General features: G+C 41.6%; 1 protein-coding gene across 2 annotated transcripts in view; it reads right to left on the bottom strand.

The window, feature by feature from the left end:
* Positions 1 to 22,491, bottom strand: part of Meis1 (Meis homeobox 1) — a 140,139-nt gene that overhangs the window by 91,664 nt on the left and 25,984 nt on the right. For both annotated transcript variants that reach the window (XM_028777746.1, XM_028777743.1), the window contains exon 7: positions 17,452 to 17,563. In XM_028777746.1, the coding sequence (XP_028633579.1) occupies positions 17,452 to 17,563 (112 nt within the window). The remainder of the gene's footprint in view (positions 1 to 17,451; positions 17,564 to 22,491) is intronic.

Here is a 22,491-nt window from a genome sequence, read left to right as displayed (position 1 = left end):
TCTGTAGACCAGGCTAGCCCCGAACTCTACTCTTCTGCATTCTTAAATAATACTAGATAGTAGACTGTGTAAAAGACCACTCTGGTCTACATCTCAGCTATAGCAGCCAATGACAACATCCCATAATACTTCAGGCTCTAACCTCTGATTGAGATCCTGCTATTTCAAACTGCCCTAACCTTTTATGTAAAAAGAAATTCAAGTCACTAGTATGCCATAGACTTCCTGGGGGGTCACAGCAGTTAGCAGACCATATGTCCAAGAGAAATATTTCAATCCAGTACATTTTTGCTCAGAACTCTTTGAAAGCACACCAAATAGGAAACAATTAGAATTACATTTACTTACCATCAAATATTAGCATTAAATTATTAGTTGTATTAGTGGCTTCCATTTACATTAAACTTGCAAATTATACAGACCCCTATTTCCATTCTATGAGCATCTTAATTTTTTCCCTGCATGCATATCTAATCATTTGCTTACCTCTTATCACTCCAGGAACCTAGAGTTCTTAATTCCATGGATTTCCACAGGGCAAGAATCTAGGCCACTGTTTATGCACGGAAATCAATTCAGCCATCACTACACTCTGCATCAAAACAACATTTTAAGAGCAAAAGTTGAAGCTGCTGGCATTGAGCCAAAGTACTCCTGCGCTAAATGAAAAGTGCAGTGGGGGTTTAAAGAGCAAATAGGGCAAGCCACTGAGGCTTGATGTCCCACCAAGTGGGAATCTCTAATGGCTCCAAGTTTCTGGATTTAAACCTGGAACTAAGATACTATGCCAGAGGAAAGTGCCAATTACCACACACACACACACACACACACACACACACACACACACACGCCGTCCACTGATGGAATGCCTTCTGTAAATGCTCACTGGATCACTGTTATCTCTTTGCTCCTAGTGAACCCATACTAAGCAATCACACTTGTATGTTTTAATTAGAACCAGAAAGAACACCATTATTCTGTTGCATTTTTTTTAAACAAGATCTTCATCTGTGAAGCACAATCTTATAATAACATGATAGTTTCAAAAGAACTCATATTACGGAGTATCATAAATCATAGAAACAGCACTGGGTTCTCCTAAGACTACATTCATTCTACTACCTACACCATTGGCAGATTAGAACAATTGGTGTAAATGTACATTAAAAAGCTATAAAATGCTTTTTACTCAAATCCTTTCCCCACTGCCGAAATAAAGGCAAATAAAAGAAAACTAGCAAAGGGTATATATTGTTAGGATCACTTACCATAGCAAATAGGATAGGTACATCCAGCAACAGAACTTTTTCCTTAAACTACTATTTATAACCCTTATCAGCCCAACAACAAGAGGGCCATCAAGTCAGATCTCTTCTGGAAAAGAGTCAAGGTCAACAAGAACTCGAATTTTGTGTATCTTTAGGTGTGATTGCTACTGACATTTAACTGGGCAATAAACCTGAAGTCTGCCAAATGTTCCCAAGGATCAGGTGATCCAAAGGCCATCTGAGCACAAGGCCATTGGCAGGTAATCAAACCATCAAATTATGATTTGCTTATAGATGCGAACACCAGTGGATTCTGAATGACTATTGCCCTGCGACACCCACCTTGAGAGCAACCAGAAGGGGGAAGTATGAGAGGGCACTCACTTACTAGACTTTCTCACCAGAAACGACGTGTCCCTAGAAGAGCATGATGCTATATAATGATTTTTTTTTCCTAATTAAGACCAGTTTTATGTAAGTCAGCACAGCATGGCTTTTGCTGTGCCATCCAGGTTCCTGAACCTAGATCCTTCTCTTGGCTTAAAAAAGTAGTTATGTGCATATCTACCTAGAACTATGTAGCATTACTTCTTTAAACCAGTGTGCCACCATAACTTTTTTAAAAATCAGTTCGTTTTAACTTGAGAGATGCTAGAATTTGTTCGGTATGTTCAATTCTAGAACATTGGATATTTACAACAGAAGCTACATGGTTCTTTCAAATCTGTCACAAGGCTCACTGATATCAACAGGAGCTGTGTGTGTAGATCAAGGCACCACAGGGCTCCATGCCATATTCGATTTAAAGATTAAAAATAGAGCCTGTTCTAGCTGCACAGTAAGAATACATTAAAGCTGAGGCTTCCATCTGAAGAATGAAAATTGAACCTAAGGGCTGTGGTTGGCATCTGATCCACAGGATGCAAACCATTGCCTGTACTTCAACTGTGAAAGAGCAAGGCAAGAAAAAAATAATAAAGAGTGTAGAAAATATTCTTGATGTATAAAAATAATGTTCCCATCATCTGTCTCTTAGTGCATAACTTGTAACGTTTCATCTTTTAGTCAAGCCATTCATACTTTCCCAAGCTCACTCAGTCCTAACAGCATGGAGACACCTAGGAACAAAGGAAAGGATAATCCTTCCAAAAGCATGCAAATCCTTTACCTGGGAATACAACCAACCTGAAAAGCCAACCAAAGACTCTAAACATACAAAACACACTATGCTTAAACAGAACTTTCCATATAGACATACAAAGTCCCAGGGATAAAGTTTGAGTCAAGTACTACTTCAATATTTTAAAAAGTATGATCCTTTTTATTTATTTATTTATTTAACATTTTGGCACAAATACGTGATCGTTTTAATAAGCAGGCAAAACCCTATACCATCCCTATCCTGGATTCTATTGGACTTGGGGAGGTAATTTGAAGCTTCAGCAAAAGCCAACGTTGTAGGCAGGAAGTGGATGAGGCAGTGCAGCCCTGGGATGTGCATCTGTTGGGAGTCCATGAGGCTCCATTGACTCCAGGATAAGCAGGAAACACTCATCAGCCAGTTGTCAAGCAGGGGGGAGGTCACCTAATCTTCTGAGCAGTAAACTGATGAAATGAGTCACTGAATTCCCATGAGAGCTTGGCCAGTCTTTCTGCCCAGGTCCTGGACCAACACAACAAAGCCAGAGGCTTCTCCATGAGACTGCAGTACAGAAGGGCAGCAGGGAGCTGGAGAGCACCCCCAGGAAGGGCTGAAAAGGGTCAGTAATGCCTATTAGGGTACAGAGAAGAGGCAGCTGGCTCTCTAGGTGGTCCTTTCCTAGGGACCTGAGGCTACACACTGAAGTTGGGTGTAGTGGTGCACGCCTTTATTCCCAGCACATGACATGCAGAAGCAGGCCAATTTCTGTGAAAATTCAAGGCCAGCCTGGACTACATGGTGAGTTCCAGGATAGCCAGGATAGAGAGACTGTCTCAAAAAAAAAAAAGCAGAAGAGAAAGAGGAAGGAAGGAGAGATGGCTCAACAGGTAAAGGCATTTGTCACCAAGCCTGACATCCTGAGTTCAACTTCAGAAAACCCACATGGTGGAAGGAGAGAACTAATAGACACAAACAAGTTGTTCTCTGACCTTCACACACACACAACAAGATGAACACACCATTACCCTGACAAAACCAGTAAGAGTGAAAACATTAAGAAGAAGGAAGGGCTGGAGGAAACAAAGGCAGAAGGGGAAGGGGAGTACTCAATAAAATCTTTGCATTCCACAGTCTGAGATCTTGATGTCATTTCCGACCTTTCTGACATGATGTGTGTGTGATCTCTCAGTCTAGTCCAGTCCTGCTCCACTTCCAGACTCATCCTCTGCTTAAGTGCAGACTTTGTACATTTGAACTGGCAGGCTACTGGCAGCCTTCCTGTGCCTTCATCCCTCCTTTACTGGGTCCTGAATTGGGCCACAACTAGATTGTATTCAGGGACACCTGTTTGCTTCTTAGGAGCCCCTTTGGGGTCTTTTTTCTTGCCATTATTACCTCTTAGGCATTTTGTCAGATTCATCCATTCTTCTATCCTGATTGATGGTCTGGCTGACAGTTCCTATGTTGTGCGGTGCTGCTTCCTTTATGAAAAGACATATTTGTCTCTGATACTCTTCTGTATCTGTCCCATCTTCATATTAGTGACTATTCCACTGAACGTAGATGGGGAATCATGTTTCCCTCCCTGGGGCCAATTCTGGGAAATGAAGTAGTTGCCAAAAAACGAAGACACTAGTGAAGGACCAATGTGTGAGTTCCACTCAGCCTTGACAAGAATGCCTGCCACAGAAAGATGGAAGCCAGGCTGTATCCAGACCAATGGGACTGCATCTTTGTCAGTCCCCTGCATCACACTGAGTTGAATCATTCCTACAGCTTCCCTGACTCTAGGTAAACCCTTGGCTCTCCCACTGAACATTCACCATGTTCACATCTTACCACACCAGTGGCATGTACAATCCACATTCACTTCATGCTCACTAAATAAGTGAACAAACCAGGTCCTGTGGTGCATGCCTTTAATACTAGCACTTGGGCCCCAGAGGCAGTCAGATCTCTGAGTTCTGTGCTAGCCTGGTCTACAGTAAGAGTTTCAAGATGGCTGAGGATACAAAAAGAAATTTTGTCTTGAAAAACTAAGAAATCAAGACTGTTTTCACCTCTCCTACATTTGGGAACACCCACGCATAAACTTCAAATCCACGGTATCAAACAACCCCATCTATTTGTGTTAAAATTTATTCCTTTTATGAAAGGTGATGTTCTTGGTGCTAAAATGTTGTAATGTGAATACCCATAATCCAAATTTTATTGGGTAAAGTATTAACTAGGGATTTTCCCTTTGAAAGATTGTGATACCTAAGATGTCCCTCAGCATCTCAATCTCTCTGGTTCCATTAATCTGTCTCTAGGGAACTAAGTGACAAGAATGCTCGTATCTCCTTGCCTGGCCCCAGGCAGAGGGAGAAGAATCTGAAGTGTGATGCTGACACTCCATGATATGATCAGAAGGAGATAGACAAGCAGGGAAAGCCCTTCTGATATCACAAGATAATGAACACCTTAGTTACATTAAGACAATGGCCAACCGAGACGACTGGCATATTGAGACAGAATGACAACTGTCAAGGTGTGACTGAGTGTGAGCTGCGCACCTAGTCATGTCAAGGAATCACATAGTTATGGGGTGTTTTTACATTTGTAGCACTGAGGTAGGAGGTGAGGGGATTAGGAGGAGTCATGCAGATGTTGAGGGTGTCACTGGCCTTCACACAGGGCTCCCTGCAAGAGGACTCCTGACAAAATTTCTTTCTGATATCAATTCCTGCCATTCTGAGAAACTTTCATGATACTATAAATCTTGTAGCATATTGTATTTCATACATGCACCAGGGTGTTGGAACAGTGGTAAATTAACTGCCAACTTCTAGCTACTATTCATGATTGTATATTACATATTCTTCTGTCGACTTGAAGTCTAGCAACTTCTCCTCTGTCTTTCTTTCAAGAATGAGATCCACACCAGACTGAGCTCTACCTGACTGTGTTACTGAGAATGACTTTGATTTTCTATCCATTCTATCTTCACCATCCCAGTGCTGGGGTGACAGGCCTGCATGACGATACAACACCCAGTTTCATGTGGTACTGACAATGGAGCCCAGGGCTTCATAAATGCTTGGTAAGTACTCTTCCAACCAAGCTACATTTCCAGCACCAAGACTTTTTAACTTATATACTTTTGCTAATGTTCCAAAATCTTTGGATACAGTGGAAAACAGATACATATCTTAAAGTTCAATATAGATGACACTAACTTATGGCTAAATTAATGATCTCGCATCTTTTCTGTTGTGGAAATGTGATACATGTTCAGTAGACTCCACGTTTCATATATGGATCTTTTCCTGGGCTAGTGCTGTGTGGCAGGATACTGTCTCACAATGCTAGTCGGTAGCAGTGAGTTGTATTTCCCAGTCAGCCACAAGAACACGAAGATAAGCAACTAGAATGTGTTATGTTGTGAAGCTAGGATGTGCAGAAGGGTAGGGGTACTAGATACATTATCTATTTTTAATATTTTCCATTAAAGATAAGTTAATCAGGTCATATCCCACTGTACATTAAGGAACATCTGTATATGTTTTTATCCCAAGGTATCAAAGTATAAAAAGAATGGAAAGGTATTACAAACACATTTTAATAGGATTCCTCAAGGGCAGACTCCGCTGAAACAAATGAAGTTCTATAGAGAGAGCATTGATCAAAAGCTGACTCTTCAGTAACAAATCTATAGAGAAATTAGATATTTTATGCAATTTCTTTTCTATTCCCTTTCCTTAAAAATATATTATGCTGACTGTCTGGGTTATTTTTAAGTCAACTTGACACAACCTTGAGGCATTTGGGCAGAGGGACTCTCAGTTGAGAAAATGCCTCCATAAGATGTACCTATAGGGCCGGGCGGTGGTGGCGCACGCCTTTAATCCCAGCACTTGGGAGGCAGAGACAGGCGGATTTCTGAGTTCGAGGCCAGTCTGGTCTACAGAGGGAGTTCCAGGACAGCCAGGGCTAAATAGAGAAACCCTGTCTCGAAATACCAAAAAAAAAAAAAAAAAAAAGATGTACCTATAGGCAAGTCAGTAGTGTATTTTCTTAATTACTGATTGATGTGGGAGAACCCAGTTTGCTGGAGGCAGTGCAACCCCTGGGGTGGTGGTCCTGGGTGTTATAAGAAAGCAGTCTTAGCAAGCCATGGGGAGAAAGCTAGCATGCAGAACTCAGAACTACTCCATGGCTTCTGCTTCAGTTTCTGCCTTCAGGTTCATGTCTTGTTTGAATTCCTGCCTTAAAGTCTGTCTGTCAGTGCTAGAGTGTAACCCAAGAATGGTAAACTAAAAACTACTCTTTCCTCTGCAAGCTACTTTTGGTCGTCGTCATGATCATGGTCATGGTTATAGCAATAGAAACCCCAAGACAGTGATGGAATTTGAAGACTCGCTGTAGAGCATCTTGTCTTCTTTTTCTGACATAGAAATAAGTAAAAAGGAGTTGGACAGCATTGTTTGTTGTGCACAATGTCGAGAAGAAAATGCATATGGGTTAATATTGGTGAATGGGAGAAAGCCAAAGCTAATTGTGCTAATCAGACAGAACGCTTTCAGGTTAAGTAATTATGGAAAATTATCTGCAAGACAGAACTAATCCACAAAGCCAGACAGGAGCAAAACCCGACTTCACCAACTACACTTCAGGGACCAATCAATACAAGAGGCAGACAATGCCTACATCTTTTTAAGAAAATTGCTTGGCCTAAATGTATTGTTTGGGTTTTGTTGTTGTTGTTTTTGGCCAGGCCAACAGCCAAAATATCTACTACCATTCTTAATTAATGCTAGCAATCATAGGCGGGAAGAGAGATGAACTTGGGAGCAGAGCTAAATATCACATCCCAGGGGAGGAAACTGTATCTGCTACTAGGAAGGGCAGAGGGCATAAAGGCATCCTCCTAGGGTAGCATTGTTACTCTTCTTCCTGTTTCAGAATTCACCCTGCAAGGCTGTGGCTGCCTCCACCCATCTTTTCATTAGATGCTCATTAAGTGGCACAGCACAGTATCCAGTAGCGTGAGTAGGCAGAATGAAGAATCACACATAGGGTGGTTTACAGCACATCCCAACTACCACTGACATCTGAAGTAGCTTGCCATTAATTCTTTCCCTGATTGGGCCCCCAAACTGCATCGTTGAGACAAGTGGCATTTTGGTATCTATTTACACTTTGACAGATTGTTCTGTGAAATTAGCTCTCTGGCACCCAGAAGCAATCAGTCTGGAATGGGAATATAGTGCATTTGAGGTTTAAAAGCAGTCATCTTTAATAAGAAAGTATCCATTCATAGCTATATCACTGCAACTGTGCAGGGCACAGGAGACTTAAAGGTGATGAATACACAGTCCCTTCCAAGAAAGCCTGGGAAGGATGCCCCATAAACTGCTCACCTCAACATATGGTAAAGAACATGAGATCCTGGGATAGAGCTGAAGAGGGTCAGAGGCTCTAGGGGCTGGGGGGATAAGTCCTGCAGTTACTGCTTCTGCTCTCTGACCAGGAACCTCTACAGTTAGAACTGAAGGGATATAACTTACTAGAACTAGAAAGATCATCGTCTTAGAGACCCGAGTCTCACTAATCTGTAATTGGATTTTGTATTTCCTTCAGGAGTGTATGCAGGCAAGTAACAAACCCCATAACGTTTAGCAGTCCCCATGACTCGTTCCCAGAGGCAATCATATTACATATGTGCCTGCTACAAACACAGTATCACATATTTTACTTTCATCACTGCTTCAAAAATGGACTAGACATTTACTGCTAGACCTTATTAGTGAATGCATATTAAAGACAGCACTTATATGGCTTTGTTACAAAATTTCAAATAATGGGATTTCAATACAAGTAGTGCCCACATCTAATCCTGCATATTTTAATATATTAGTAACAAAATATTACTCTGTCAAAGTTATCTACTGGCTTCATCAGACTGCCAAAGAGACTCAACCAAGATGTCAAAATCCCGTGAAGAAGATCAGTCTGAATTGACAGTCAGGTAACTAATAGTAACTAAGAAATGATGAGCCCTGGTTTCAGACTGGTTCCTCAGGGCTGGGCCATCAGTGCATCGAGGACTCAACACAGTCAAAGTTCCCAAGAATATCCAGGACTTAGTGACCATTTCACTACCATGTGCATAATTTTCTCGGTAGCACACACAAGCTTCCTAAGGACAAACACAATGAATGACCTGCTCATCCCCATAGCCCACACCTGATACCCAGGAAGAACGTAAATATTTTTGATAATTTGGCTAGAATATATACGTCTATACCTCAGCCCCTAAATATAGCTTCTGATAATGTCTTGATGTGTCTGCAGGACAGACTATAATTCTAAGCTCTCTTTTTCTCCTTGGGCTATGTTAAAGGGGCACGTCTCTAGTATTAACTTCTTTACTTGGATCTTGCCAAGAATGGCATGGTATGGAGAATCTTCACCTGGAATAATGGATTCTCTCCTCATTTATTTTTCTTGAGTAGAAACTAAAACATGGGTTTAAACTGTGTGTGGCCTTGAAACATTTGGGAGAGCCAACCTAAAGAACAAGTTTCTTTCTTTCTTTTCTTTTTCTCTTTCTTTTATTTCCAATTTAAGACCTAGAGCAGAGTTACAGGGGAAGGGACAAGAGAAAACAAAGGCCTTACCCAGGGACTGGATTAAATAATTAGAACTTTAGGCCTGATATTTTAAAGCTAAGAGAAACATTTTTATTGTTTGCATAAAATAGTAAAATTCATTTCATTAATATGAGTGCCAAAAATATTCTCTCTATGCAAGGTGTTTTTGAAAAATACCTTAAAGCTTGGGAAAGAAAGACCAGAATATTATAAACACAAATAACAGATCCACTGCAGTAGAAAATACATTCCACTCTTGTGGGACCACCAATGTTTTTCTAAGCAAGAAGCACTCTTTAATTTACAGAAGCGCAAAACGAAGCAGTAGACTCCTCTTTTAAAAAGCTTCAGCTACTGGCTGCAGGGCTAGAGAATGCATTGATCTAAGAGCATATTAGTGATCCTCTACCATTCCGTTCTCCCTTATTGAAAAGTAGTGCATGATTCCTGGAAGACAAAGTAGCCAGAGAATCCACAGAGCTTGTGTATGATTTTAGAGTTTGTAAGCCATGCTAGGACCCTTGCCCCTTAAAGGGAACAACAACAGAACACCAATGCATGACTTTCAGCAATAACTACCTACTCAGGCCAGTGCCAGCAGCAAATCCTGTGGCATTTCATACTAAGCACTCTCTTCAATATACTTCAAACCAGAAGTAAAATAGAACTGTGTCTCTAAAGGCATATTTAATTAGTAGTATCTCTTTTAAAATTGAGATATAAAACCTGGTAAGAAATACAAACTGAGTTCACACATAAATAAAAATGAGCAATCAACAAGAAGCTAAGGAATGGCCCTGTTGACTAATGTCCTGTCTTTGCTAGGCGAGGGTCAGACCCATTCAAACCCAATCACAGGAGAATGGAAGCAGTAGAGGTCAATCAAAGGCAAGCTGAAACTTCAGCTATCTAACTGACCTTCAGAGCTTGGGACAAATTGCTATCAGTCAATGTCAACTAATGACAGGAGCTCTTTGGCTAATCAATTGTTCTAAAAATGATCAAGAAAACTACTCACAGGACAGCTCATTTTCACATCAATGCCTGTGAAGTATGAAAAGCTCATTTTTTTGAGTTTTTAATAAGCTCATAAGTAAAGCAGTTACTTGGTAACAGAGGTCACCTTACAGAGAAAGACAGAACCTTTGTCTGTCTTTCACATATTCTTTTATTACCATATTATAGTAAAAAATATGCCATGGATATGCCAGAGGGCTACATAATAAAGTAGGTAACATTCCATTCACTTTTGAGACAGAGATTTGTTAAAGAGAACTCTGTTGGTCCATCCATAATTCCAAGTGCATTTTTTGGTAGTTTAAGATGAAAAACAATGACCTCCAGTTTACCAGAGATAGGCAAGAGATGGCCTTTTAGTGAAAATGCTTACAGCCAAGTTCATGCCCTACAAAATACAGTTACTGCTTAAGATGGTGAAGCAATGTTTCTTGAAGATGCCTTGCTTTTGTGATGCTTAAATCAAGCAAGCAGAGAAAAGAGAAGGATCAGTCATCTAGATGGGTCAGCAAAAGGAAAAGAAAGTGCACCACAAGGAGTTCTTGGGAAAATAACTCTCTACACAGCTAATCTATCTTCTCTGATAAGTTAATAACACGAACTCTCTGATAACGGGTATTTGTGAAGAATAATAACTTCCTCTTTTCTTTTCTATACCTGACTTTTCCCACCAGAAAATTATTTTCCTATCCTGCCTGTCACTACCTATAGAGGTCTTGCCTTAATCTGCGCTGGCATAGCAAGCATGCATAGCCAAAGTAACAGAGTGGTCACTAGCTGAGGGTCAGAGTCTGTGGGCACAATTACGTTTTACTTTGTCCTCTTCTGAAAAGTGTTTTAATCAAACTACATCAGAGAGTCATTGGAATACAAGCAGCCCCAGGAGAGAAGCAATACCTAAGGAGCAAGTGAGAACAAATGTGACCACTCAGTGACTCCCCCAGCAGACTAATGAAACAAAGAGAGGAAGAAGGAAACAGAGGAAGGAAAAAGAGGAAGGAAGGAAGGAGTGAAAGGAGAAAGAAGAAAGGAAGAAAGAAAAATGGATGAAGGAAGGAAGGAAGGAAGGAAGGAAGGAAGGAAGGAAGGAAGGAAGGAAGGGAATAAGAAAGGAAGAAAGAGAAGAAAAAGGAAGGAAGAATTATTGTTTCTTCATTTTCAAAGTTAAGAATATTTTGTTTTTAAATCCAGTTGGAATTTTTTTTTAAGATAACTGTTTCTAAACAAGCAGTATTAACGTGATGTTTTCATTTGAAAACTTGCAAACAGAGAACAGTTTCAGATTACAACCTAAACCTGAGTTGCTAGGGCACTTTTTCAAATTAAAATATCTTCTGTGGCCTCAACCACTCTCAAGTTGTCCATAGGAAAGAAATAAAGGAGGGAGGGTAACACTTAAGCCAAGCCATAATTGGAAGTATGTGAAAAATGAAGTGTCAGTTTGGTCAATAAAGGGCAAAGGTCAGGGGGAATTGCAGCCCCAACTCTGTGCGAAATGTGCTCATTAAGACATCCAATCAGAGAGCCCCTTCTCACCTATCCCTTTATTCGCTGGACAGCTGACTGTTTCAAATGCGTGGGTTTGGGCTGTTATTACTTTTCTTCTTCATGTAAAAGGCGAGCTGGTATATAAATCCTTGTTCAGTCATCTGGAACACAATGTGGCCCTTCCCCACCTCCCTTCCTCTGTTTCCCACCCCCTCTCCCACAACTCTGCCTGCTGGCCTCACTGATCTGAACAAATGCCTAGAAATTCCCCGCAATAATACAGAGAACTGCCCTCTGCCTCTGTTGCCTGAACTCATACAAAAGCTGGGTGGAGGGGGTGAGGGCGGTGGGAGGCGTCACAACTATTGATACTGTATGATACAGAAACGGCACTTCTTGTCAGTTATTCTCTTTTAAAGAGACACACTGCTTTAGCTTTTTATGTTTCTCAGCAGCCCTGTTGGTGATTGGAGTCCTGCCCCCAGAAGAAGTTCACAAGTGGATTTTTTGATTTTGATTTTATTTATTTTCATTTTATGTACATTAGTGATTTGGCTATCTGTCTGTGTGAGGGTGTCAGATCCCATAGAACAGGAGTTATAGACAGTTGTAAGTTGCAATGTGGGTGCTGGGAATTGAACCCCGGTCTTCAGGAAGATCAGCCAGTGCTCTTAACCACTAAGCCATCTCTCCAGCCCCTCACAAGTAGGTTTTAGAGTCTCCAGTAATCACTGAACTCCTTTCAGGTTGATATGTTTCTCATAATACTTTTTCTTTAGCCTCTCTCTCTCTCTCTCTCTCTCTCTCTCTCTCTCTCTCTCACACACACACACACACACACACACACACGCACACGCACGCACGCACGCACACACACACACAAAGGAAAATCAGATGAGCTTTAAGTGGGAAATGATCTGCAGGAGAAAACCTCTGCCTTGTCGTCTATGCTCTTACTCTAGATTCAGGAAGTCTTTGAAGGTGGGAAGTAGTACAGGCTCTTAAGACAGAATACAAATGAATCCTATCAAACACTGTGCTCCCTCTGGATCTCCACAGTCGTCGCTCCCTCCTCTTAGAATACAAAGCTCTCTAGCTAACTGATTCCACCCATTCCATATCAGAGCTCAGCTCTGGACCAGTCCAGGCACAGGAGAAGGGTGACTGTATTGGCAACAGAAAGGTCTGACAAACAGCCTACTTTCCTATTCACAAGGCACATGCAAATACTGTATGGAAGAGTCCATGACAGTCAGGAACTTAGGTTCTGAGGTCACACCAACAATGTTGAGCCTCAATTCATTCGTCAACCAATATGTGACCTTTAGGTAACCTCTTAGCTTCTCTCTTCCCACATGGCCTGGCCCACATGATGAGGAAATGGAAAGACATACCTACCTAACCCAACCCCCTTCCATCCGGTGCTATTATTTTTATCATCAGCTAGGCAGCTCCCTTGACTTTGGAGACATGTCCAAACTCCTAATTCTGCCAATCATTACTAGAGCTGCTTGTGAGGCAGAATGGCTGCAGCGAGGAGTTTGGATGTAGTAAGAGGAGGCACTAGGTTGCCTAGGCATTCTGCTCCAAGCTACTTCCTACAGTAGGGCTGTGCTCTGCTCAGCGGGACAACCATGCAGAGAAAGATAAAGGAGACATATGAAAATGGACATGTGCCAGTGTGTGCACCATCTACAAGCCGCACCACACGGGAGTGCTGAGGACACCCTGTCCTAAAGCACTTGCGCAGCCCAGAATAGAAGGTCTCAGGGTTGACTTTTACTGTGACCTGCTTGTGTATCTCCTCTACTTCCTGTTTCTCCTGCAAAATTGGAAGCTAGCAAAGAGCCAAGGGGATAAAACAGAACTGACTCTTAATATCTTTGGAAATTCTTTCAAGAAAGTTACAGAACAGACAAAAATCCAAAAAAGTCAATGTCATAGCAACAGCAACAGAATCCCTAGGCAAATGACAGACATGAAGCCCTTCCTTCTAAAAGCTAGTTTTAAGGGGCTTCACTGTTAAGAGAATCAATTTCCGGAAAGAGGTCATGAGTGTTAATGTGAAATGAAAGCAGGGGACATAGGAAGAGTTGTTATGGCTTAAATATGAAGTGTCCCTTCAAAAGGTTCATGTGTTAAAGGTTTGGCTGTCAGCGGATGGGTGTTTGAAAAGTAAATGGACATGAAGACTCAAACCTCATCAATGGAGTGATCCATTGACAAATCCACAGTTGGATGGATTACTCGGCTGGAGGAAGTAGGTCACGGGACCATGTACTATATCCTAGTCTGTCTTTTGTTGTCTTTCTACCTTCTGTCTACCATGAAGTGACACACAACTACCCCACATGCCCCATCATATTCAGCCTCGTTACACACACATGCTCAGACACGAGGGAGGTGCAAGGGATCAAGGCCTTTTCAAGGTTTCCACCCCTGTAGACATGAGCCGAAATAAAATAAATCCTTCTTTAAGGAATTGTTTCAAGATGTTTTGACACAGCAATGGAAGTCCAACATGGACATATTGTACAAATTATGAATTAACATCGAGTTCCTCAATCATAACATACTTGGTGTCTTCATAATTATAGACCTGATCTATATTTTCTTTTTAATGCCTACACCTTGATTTACTTATTTATACTTATGCAAAATTTATCTTGAAATTATTTTATTGATTATAACAGTTATTAATGTGAAAAAGATCAGGTGTTAGAGAATTGCCAAAATTGCCAAAGCTCTAAGAGTTATTGTACTTCTGAATTTATCAGCAAGTTAAGATTTTCCTAGATGACTTACTTTCTTGAGGGTTCAAAAAATATACAGGACACATATGAAATGTACATTGGTGTTTAGTATCTACACTGTGCATTAGACAGGCTATTTAACTAACAGCCAAAGCTTAAGGGACTTTTTATATGTCTGTCTGTCTGTCTGTCTGTCTGTCTGTCTGTCTACCCATTTATTTATTTTTTTCCACAGCTACTCTAATGAAGTGATAAAAATAAACCCCTAACAATAAGTTCAATTCAAGTAATGTAGTGAAGAAAGATTTGAAATGTGTCCTGCTCCTGCCTGTGGGGGAAACACCTCTTTGGGAATGTTCTTGACAGATTTAGCTATTTCTTTCTATTGGGTATGTATGAGGGCATATTTATGAATTTATAAATCTTTTGAAGAGGGCTGTTATTTATCCAGTTGACTAAAATGAACTCAAACTGTGTAAATAACTGTTTAGGACATGTACGATGAGCCAAACGCTGGCACCGCTTCCACTCCCAGGCCTGCCAGAAGGGGCAGACAGGAAAAGCATGCAGATGTCACTGTGAACAGTTAATCCGGATGCTGCACAAAGGCCCAACTCCACAGGTCTCAGGGATAAGAAAGTTTAGGAGAGTCCTGGTTAGCATGGAAATGCCCACAGTTGTTTTAGAAGCACTTTCAGGCATCATTCTACATTCAGCAAGAATAACCTCATGTGCCAGAGAAAAGCCACCCGGAAAGCAAGGAAAACTAAAGGTATACTTCCTTTTCCTGCTGCTCCAAGTTAGTGGGAGGCAGGGTTCAGCACAGAAAATTCCTGTCTGCTCACAGTGCGGGTAACTGGATTTGGATCTTAGGAGGATGGATGAGGGAGAGGGTGGGATGAGAAGAATCTTACATGCAGGAAACTTGTGGCATGTGGGTCTGCACCGCAGAGGGACCTCCACACATCCTGAACCTTATCTATCTTGTATTGATGCCCTCTGCTTTGTCTGGCATCAGGGTCGATTTTCGTAGTTTTTGACATTTTAAAATGTATTTTTATTTACATGTTTGTGTATGTGTCGGCTCATCTGTATGTGTATAGCACTCAAGGAAGCCAGAAAGGGGTGTCAGGTTCCTTGGAACCAGGGATACATGAGCTTTTAATATGGGTGCTGGGATTGGAACCCACGTATTCTACAAGGGCATCAGTGCTCTTAAAAACTTGAGACATGTTTCGAAGCCTAGGATTGCTTTCAAGTGATTTAGCCAAGATCATTCAAATGGGATTATTAAAATGAAACAGCAGGAGTAAAAAGCTAGACACACACAGGGTGTAAGGCTCCTGGAGATATGTGCTCACCACTGTCTGGGCTTTGGGACATCCATCACTGGTCCAATGTAAAAAACATGTAAACTCCTCATTTCTGGTCCCAGCTATGGGCAGAGGGGGCAGGGGATAGTACTGCATCTTTGTCTTTCAAAAATCCTCTGATTGTGTTTGGGAAAACTTGTGCATTCCAGTCCTAAATTCTAGCACATTTCTTCAGTCTGTAAGCTTTTACACCTCGGGTAAACGACCCGCTGATCCTTAGATGATATATGTTTTTTAAAAGCAAGAAACGAAAGCAAAAATGAAACAAACAAAACACTAGGCTGTGACCCCTGTAGCAGCTCTGGGCTGTAGGAAAAAGAATTTAGATTGTATTTACACCTTTTTGAGAACTCATAGTGTAAAGTGGAATTGTTCAAGCCAGGCCTCAGATAGAAAGTGCTGACACTACCCTCACTATGAGCAGCGGTGCCGATGCCATAGCACATACACACACACTTGAAAGAGAATTAAAAAAGGCCTATTGGATTTATGCTGCATATCATTTTCCAGTAAAAGTCAGAGGTCAGAGGTTACCTGCTTCTACCTCAGCTCTGGGCTGGCTTACTATTCCAGGCTCCATTTGCACTAGGCTTCTACTTCTGATGAAGTCAGCAAAAATTTTTTTTGAACAATAAAATGTCTCCAATGCTTAAAATTACATTTGCAAAAGTTATTTCTGGGGGGGGGGGGGCCACCCCCCCATTGCCTTTAAAAAAAAAAACTTCCCCGCTCGTGGTTCCCAATCAATCATGCTAAATCCATTGTAGACTATGCAGTTCTAATTGGTGGGTCCCAATTAAGTTATACAACCAAATTCCTCTCTTGCTGAATAACACTCCAGTAAAAAATGATCACAAAATCGAACTTTTAAAGCTGCACCTACTGTGGACCCAGGGCAACTTCAGGAAAGCAGTCTTTCATCGCCAGATGCAGACTTTTTATCTTTAATTTCAATAATTAGACACAAAATCCTCAGGAGCAAGGCCCTCCTCTGAACCATTTAGGTATTGAGTCTCCTTGTTGCTGAAGACTCCTGTGATGTTTAAGCTTTATTTCTTACTAGTTATTAGAAAACATGTATGTCCATAAACACACCCCCACCCCGTGTAGACACAAGTATGCATCTAAAGAGCAACACAAAGTAAGTGGGTTCCCTCCTGTGTCTGATCTGGCTTTGCAATGAAGCTAAACCTCAAAGAGAATCAAATAAATAAAACCAGAAAAAAAGTGGCCTCGGTGCAGAGGGAAACCTACCATAGGTTGCCAAATTGCCTTCTAAGAATTACCCCCCCAAACACACACACTCTACTTTTGGCAATGCTGGGATCAAACTGAGGGCCATGTGCATGCAAGGCAAACCCTCTACCACTGAGCTAGGTGGCCAGCTCTTTCTAAGAATCCTAAGGTGTTGTTTATTTGGACTTTCTAAAAATCTTTAGACAGTGTTTATTTGGACTCTTAATGGAGGTTTCTTTCTGGTCCCTTGAGAGGCCCCAAAGATGTCACAGCAGACTACTAGCACCATGCTATTTGTACACATTTGAATTCCTCCTTTATTTCTCTAATCTTGCCTCAGCTGACTCATGAAGGTGACCAGGTGACAGGCAACAGGAATGCCCTGAAGAATGGGGCCAGAGACTGAACCAGATGAGCAGATGCTCACAGTATATGGGATTTATGTTGTCGGAGATCTATGGATAGTAACTGACTTTCTGACATTTTTCAACCCTTGACCAGGAAGCAAGAAGCAAGGGAGAATGAGAACACCTCTCCTACCTTGCTCACTGCTGTTATCCCCACTGTGTGAAGTGTGGCCACCGCTGGAAGGGCCCGGGGTTCCTCCTGAACGAGTGGATGCCGTGTCATCATGGTCTCTATTCCAAGAGGGCTGTGGGGCACAAATGAGACATCTGAGTGAAAGCCATCTGTAGACAGGGTGTGATCCCATCAGACAAGGACAAACTGGGGAGGCCTACAGGGACACCATGCCACCATTCCCAATCTTTAAAACTGGTCCTTGCTCAGGGATGCATAGGTATGTTGAAAAGCTGCCAATTTCAGCTTCCAGATTATAATAGTCAGTCTGTAAGTAACCACATGCTTTTTAAACAAGGAACTATTTCAGATAAAGGGGGCACTGCTAACCCTTGAGTCTAACTATATTACACTAAAAATGCAAAAATGGAGGTACTGGTCTCTAACACTGTGTTCCCAGAGACCTCTACTTCATTCTAGGAAACAAATCTGTCAGGGCTTTCAAGATATCACAATCTGACCTGGTCTATAATAGCTAGTGTGTGTCAGCTGTTTGCCTGATGGTACACCACAAATGGACCAGGCACACAGACAAAAAAGAAAAGCTAACAATAGATTCACATGGACTGTGTACACTCAGCCCCATGCCGAGCCTTCTTGTACTATTGAACAGAAAACAGATGTTGCTTCTTATCACTGGGTGCATTTGAAAGTAACATTCAGATTGGCTGTAAATTCAATTCTTGGGAAAAACAATCACGGTGATACTTCTTCCAAATCTCTCTTCATCACCAGAAAAGACTTGAATGAGCTTTTAGTACTTGCTTTCAAAACCAGCCTCATGAGTCACTGGTCATCCCCTGCAGTGGAAGGAATACAGGATAGAAAGCTGGCTTTTGGCTGGGAAGTGATGTTTGTCTTCAAGATTATTAGTGGAAAAGCAAGATGATCTTATGTGTAAAATATGTCTATATCATTTCAGTCATAGACGGTCATGGTTCATGACTGTGTTGTAGTAAATTTTATTGACCCTTCCACAAGTGGAATATGCCTAGTAGAATTACTGTTCTTTGTTTATTTCTTGAGAAGCATTTACCCATCCCAGAGACAATGAGAAGAGCTGAAAAGAGCAAACAATTCAGATGTCCAGGGACAAGAAAACGAAGATCCTGCCCACAAGTCCTGCTGCATTGGAACCCCAAGAGAGGCCTAGTGCTCTTCCAAGGACACCTCACCCCACCCTTGAAGGCCTGAGGACTGGTGCCACCCCCAAAATGGAACCAAGCCACAGAGCCCATCACTTGTGTGTTTAAGTCACCCATTGTACGTATTCTCAAAAACAGTGCTAATTGAAGTGTGGATTCCATGACTGAGAGACATGTGAACTGTGAAAGGAGAAGCGTGGGTTTTTGCAGACCCACATTTTAAAGCATACCAGAAGAATGCTGTAAGATGCAATCTGGAACACATGCTCAGAATGCAAACAGTTAATGCATAAATTTTCAGTTTGTGCAACTGCAGCTCTAAAAGGGGGACTTGTTTATTCAGAGCTCTGCAGAGAGAATGGTACAGCACCCAGGGGACAGACAATGCCAGGCACAAAACCCCGGTGCCTCGACATGTAAAAGGATGTTTTTCTGTGTGCTACAAATCCCACTTGAAAATATAATTAGAAGGAGAAAATGGCAAACTATTGCATTAACTGTAATTGAACAAAAGACCAGCAAGGCGTGTGGGAGGCTGCAGGAGCCCGTGGGAGTTTCAGGATGCATGAGATCCTGCGAGTGACGTCTCCTGGGCACTCTCATTTTCTTTATGTTGTCCCTCACTACTATTGTTGACTGGTGATCTGACTTGTAATTAATAGAAAGGCTAGCAATAACAAGCTAGAATACAGAGCCGCAGCCTAACCTCATCAGAAACACGGTGGTTAATCTGATTAAGAGCAAGACTGCAAAAAGGTGACTTAGAACCAGGGAATCACTCCATGTCAGGCAGGAAACTGCCCTTCTCTCTGCCACAACAGACCTGATATACTCACTATCTTTTAATGAGCTCCGCTGATTTATTCAGTTCTGCTCCACTCCCTCCCCCACTTCTCTACTGTGCAGGATGTAGATTAATTCAATGCTTAATTGTTTAGTAAATTCAATTTTCCACATTCTATTCTGCATAGCTTTAGCTAAGGTTCTTAAATCTTCAGCAGTGAGCCCTGAGCTCAGTGTTTGTGGTCTGTGCCCACCTTTTTCATTACCGTTTTTCTTCATCCACCACTTAATTCACCATGAAAAGATTTTCCTTGCTGGAAATTCTGATTCCGCTATGATCTGTGAGGCATTCCGATTCATTGCATTTTCATTGTGTTGGGTCTTAGATGCAGCCTCCTCTTTTCTCACAGCTATGGCCGCATTATACAGGCATTCATGCAAGAAGTGTTGGATTCCACCTCAGTTTATCCAAATTTCGTGCAACCTATACGTTTAAATTTGTGTGTTTGCCAAAAGGCGCCCATATTTTCCAGCTAATATCATTCTTCTGAGAGCCTCACTCTTCCAGTAGGCCTGTGAATACTGAACACGGCTCCCTGCAATGAAGTCTAACTTTTGTGGTCCTTCCTTGAATTAGCATCGTGTATTAGCATTTCAAGAATGGTGTAGTCACATGAAACTGAGCATCAGAAGAAATCCACAGGGTTACCAAAACAGAACGAGAATTGTGCTTACTTCAGTTCATTAAGCAAGATTAAAGTCCAAGTATCAGAAACAGCTCATGAACCCTTCCAGTATAAATATGTAAGAGAGCCCTAATCAGAAAGAACTCCCCCAAAAGCCATCTACCAGGGAGTTTCAGTTATAACACATGTCTCTGATTATATGTGGTCTCACCAAACAGAATCATTATTTTAAAATTAAAATATGTGCATGTGATTAAGCACATGAATCTGTGAAGTTGTGAGTTGCTTGGGGCCACTTGGAAAGTAAGGCTGACAGAATAAAATCAACGGTGCATTGAGTTAGATGTACAGCGAATCTTAGTCATGGCCCTAAATTAAGTCTCAAAGAAGCCTCTTGTCATCAGTGTATACAATTTCAGAATGAGTGATGACTATGTTGTCATCTGTGAGGAAGCCACTAACACAAAGGCCCTAACCTGAAGTCCAGTTGCCACCTATGAAATATGTCGGGGGCAGGGAGCGCCTGTTTTACTAATTCATATGTTTATATACATACTTATTTGCATATTTTTTCCTATGGGGTGTGTGTGGGGGGGAGAATGTCTGTAACTGTTCATCAGATCTCAAGGGAGCATGAGACTCTAAAAGTATAATAATCATTAGTCTAGGAGATACCTACAGGCCTAGACACCAAGCTAGAGAGAAGACTTCTGAACTCACTGAGTCTCCACTTGCAGGACTGCACAGTGGGCACAGTGATGCCCTCCAAACAGGGCTCGACTGTCGTAGGTGGGGAAAGACATCTGAAACCGGACTTCTATCTATCAGAAGCTCCTCTTGATTGATATGTAAATATTATATGTTACATATAAAATAATCCCATTCACGTTTCTAGGACCTCAAAGACAGCAGTTTAAAATACTCAAAGCAAGCAAGAGTTTTTACCTTTTCCTTGCTCTAGCAGCTTGAAGGCTTCTAGTTTTCGTTTGTTTGTTGTTTTTTGTTTGTTTGTTTGTTTGTTTTTCTTTCACTTCTTAAGAATGAAGCAAAAAAAAATTCATTTGGTTTGTTCTCTTTTCAGTGTTTTAGCTCCGGTGCTTTCTATGGAAAGAAGTCTTTCAGGCATCTGGTAGTGGGCAGGCATGGCCTCTCCTGACTATAGGCCATTCCAGGACAAGGACAGTAGCTCATTCTGCCCAAACTGCTTTTTTAAGAGCTTGGGACAACTCAAAGCTAAAACTGAGGGAACTAGCTAGAATTATTGTTTCTGACTTTCCCAGCCCTATCTCAGCAGACTGCACATTTAAAACACACTCTGGCTCTTTCCATCTCCGCCTTAGACTTTGAGATATTTTGAAGCCTCTTCCTACCTTAGACATTCTCCTTAGATAACTTCTTTCTCTAGTGTAAAGTGAATTAGCACAGATATAGACTAGGCTTGTATCTATGGGTTTCTTCTCTGTTCTTCTGACTTATATGAACAATGGTTTCATCGACCACTTCCGTGCAAAGATGCCTGCTTCACTCAACAAGTTCAAGGCTAACCTCTTTCTCCAAAGCTTCTTATTCATTGCTTTGCTTCTTTGTTTAAAGACAGTCTCACTGGATGGCCTAGAGCTCATTGCATAGACCATGATGGCCTTACAACAAGCTTACAGCAATTCTCCTGCCTCCACCCCATAAGTGCTAAGACTGCAGGTATGCAGCAGTTTGGTTTATTCTATGTTATTCTTCATCCTAATCCATGTCTTCCCATCCTTTGTGGTAAAGACTCGATAGCAATCTGTGCCCCTCTCCTCTTTTTATAATTATGAGTCACCATGCCTTATCCACTTTACCACCAAATAATTGTCACACAAATCTCTCCAGCCTAGGAAGACCTGAGTCTCACTAAAGCTTGAGCCCCGTGAAGGCAGGGATGACACTGGTTTTCTCGCCATTAGGTTCTGAGTATCAAGCATAGCCCTGCGATGATGCTCATGAAATGATGCGGAATGAACTGCCTATGGAATACAGTCTGAGTTCGTTAGCCTGATTCACGAAGCCTGCCGAGCCTCTCTGGGGGCCATTCTTCTCACTGTTGCTTGTATTCTAGCAAACCCTGCCACATGTGATCACTCCAAGCTAAGTCCTTCCTCCTCTGCCTGTGATGGCCTGCCATATAAGACCAAGGTACAATTTTTCCTTTCTTAGTATTTAAGCCTTCTCTGATGCATCTATGTATGCTATCCCTGGATGAGGCGCTTCTCTCTGGAGCATTCAAACAGCCTCATCTTACCTGCCACATTTACTACCATGTTGCTTTGTGGTAGTCTGCTGTGCCTGTCTACAATTCTCTGCAATGAATACTTCAGAACATGTCTTATTCATCTTTTGTTTCCCATCCT

Source organism: Grammomys surdaster, unplaced genomic scaffold (genome assembly GCF_004785775.1).
Source record: "Grammomys surdaster isolate TR1022 unplaced genomic scaffold, NIH_TR_1.0 67, whole genome shotgun sequence".
Lineage (NCBI taxonomy): Eukaryota > Metazoa > Chordata > Mammalia > Rodentia > Muridae > Grammomys > Grammomys surdaster.
This window is presented reverse-complemented; position numbering and strand designations above follow the sequence as displayed.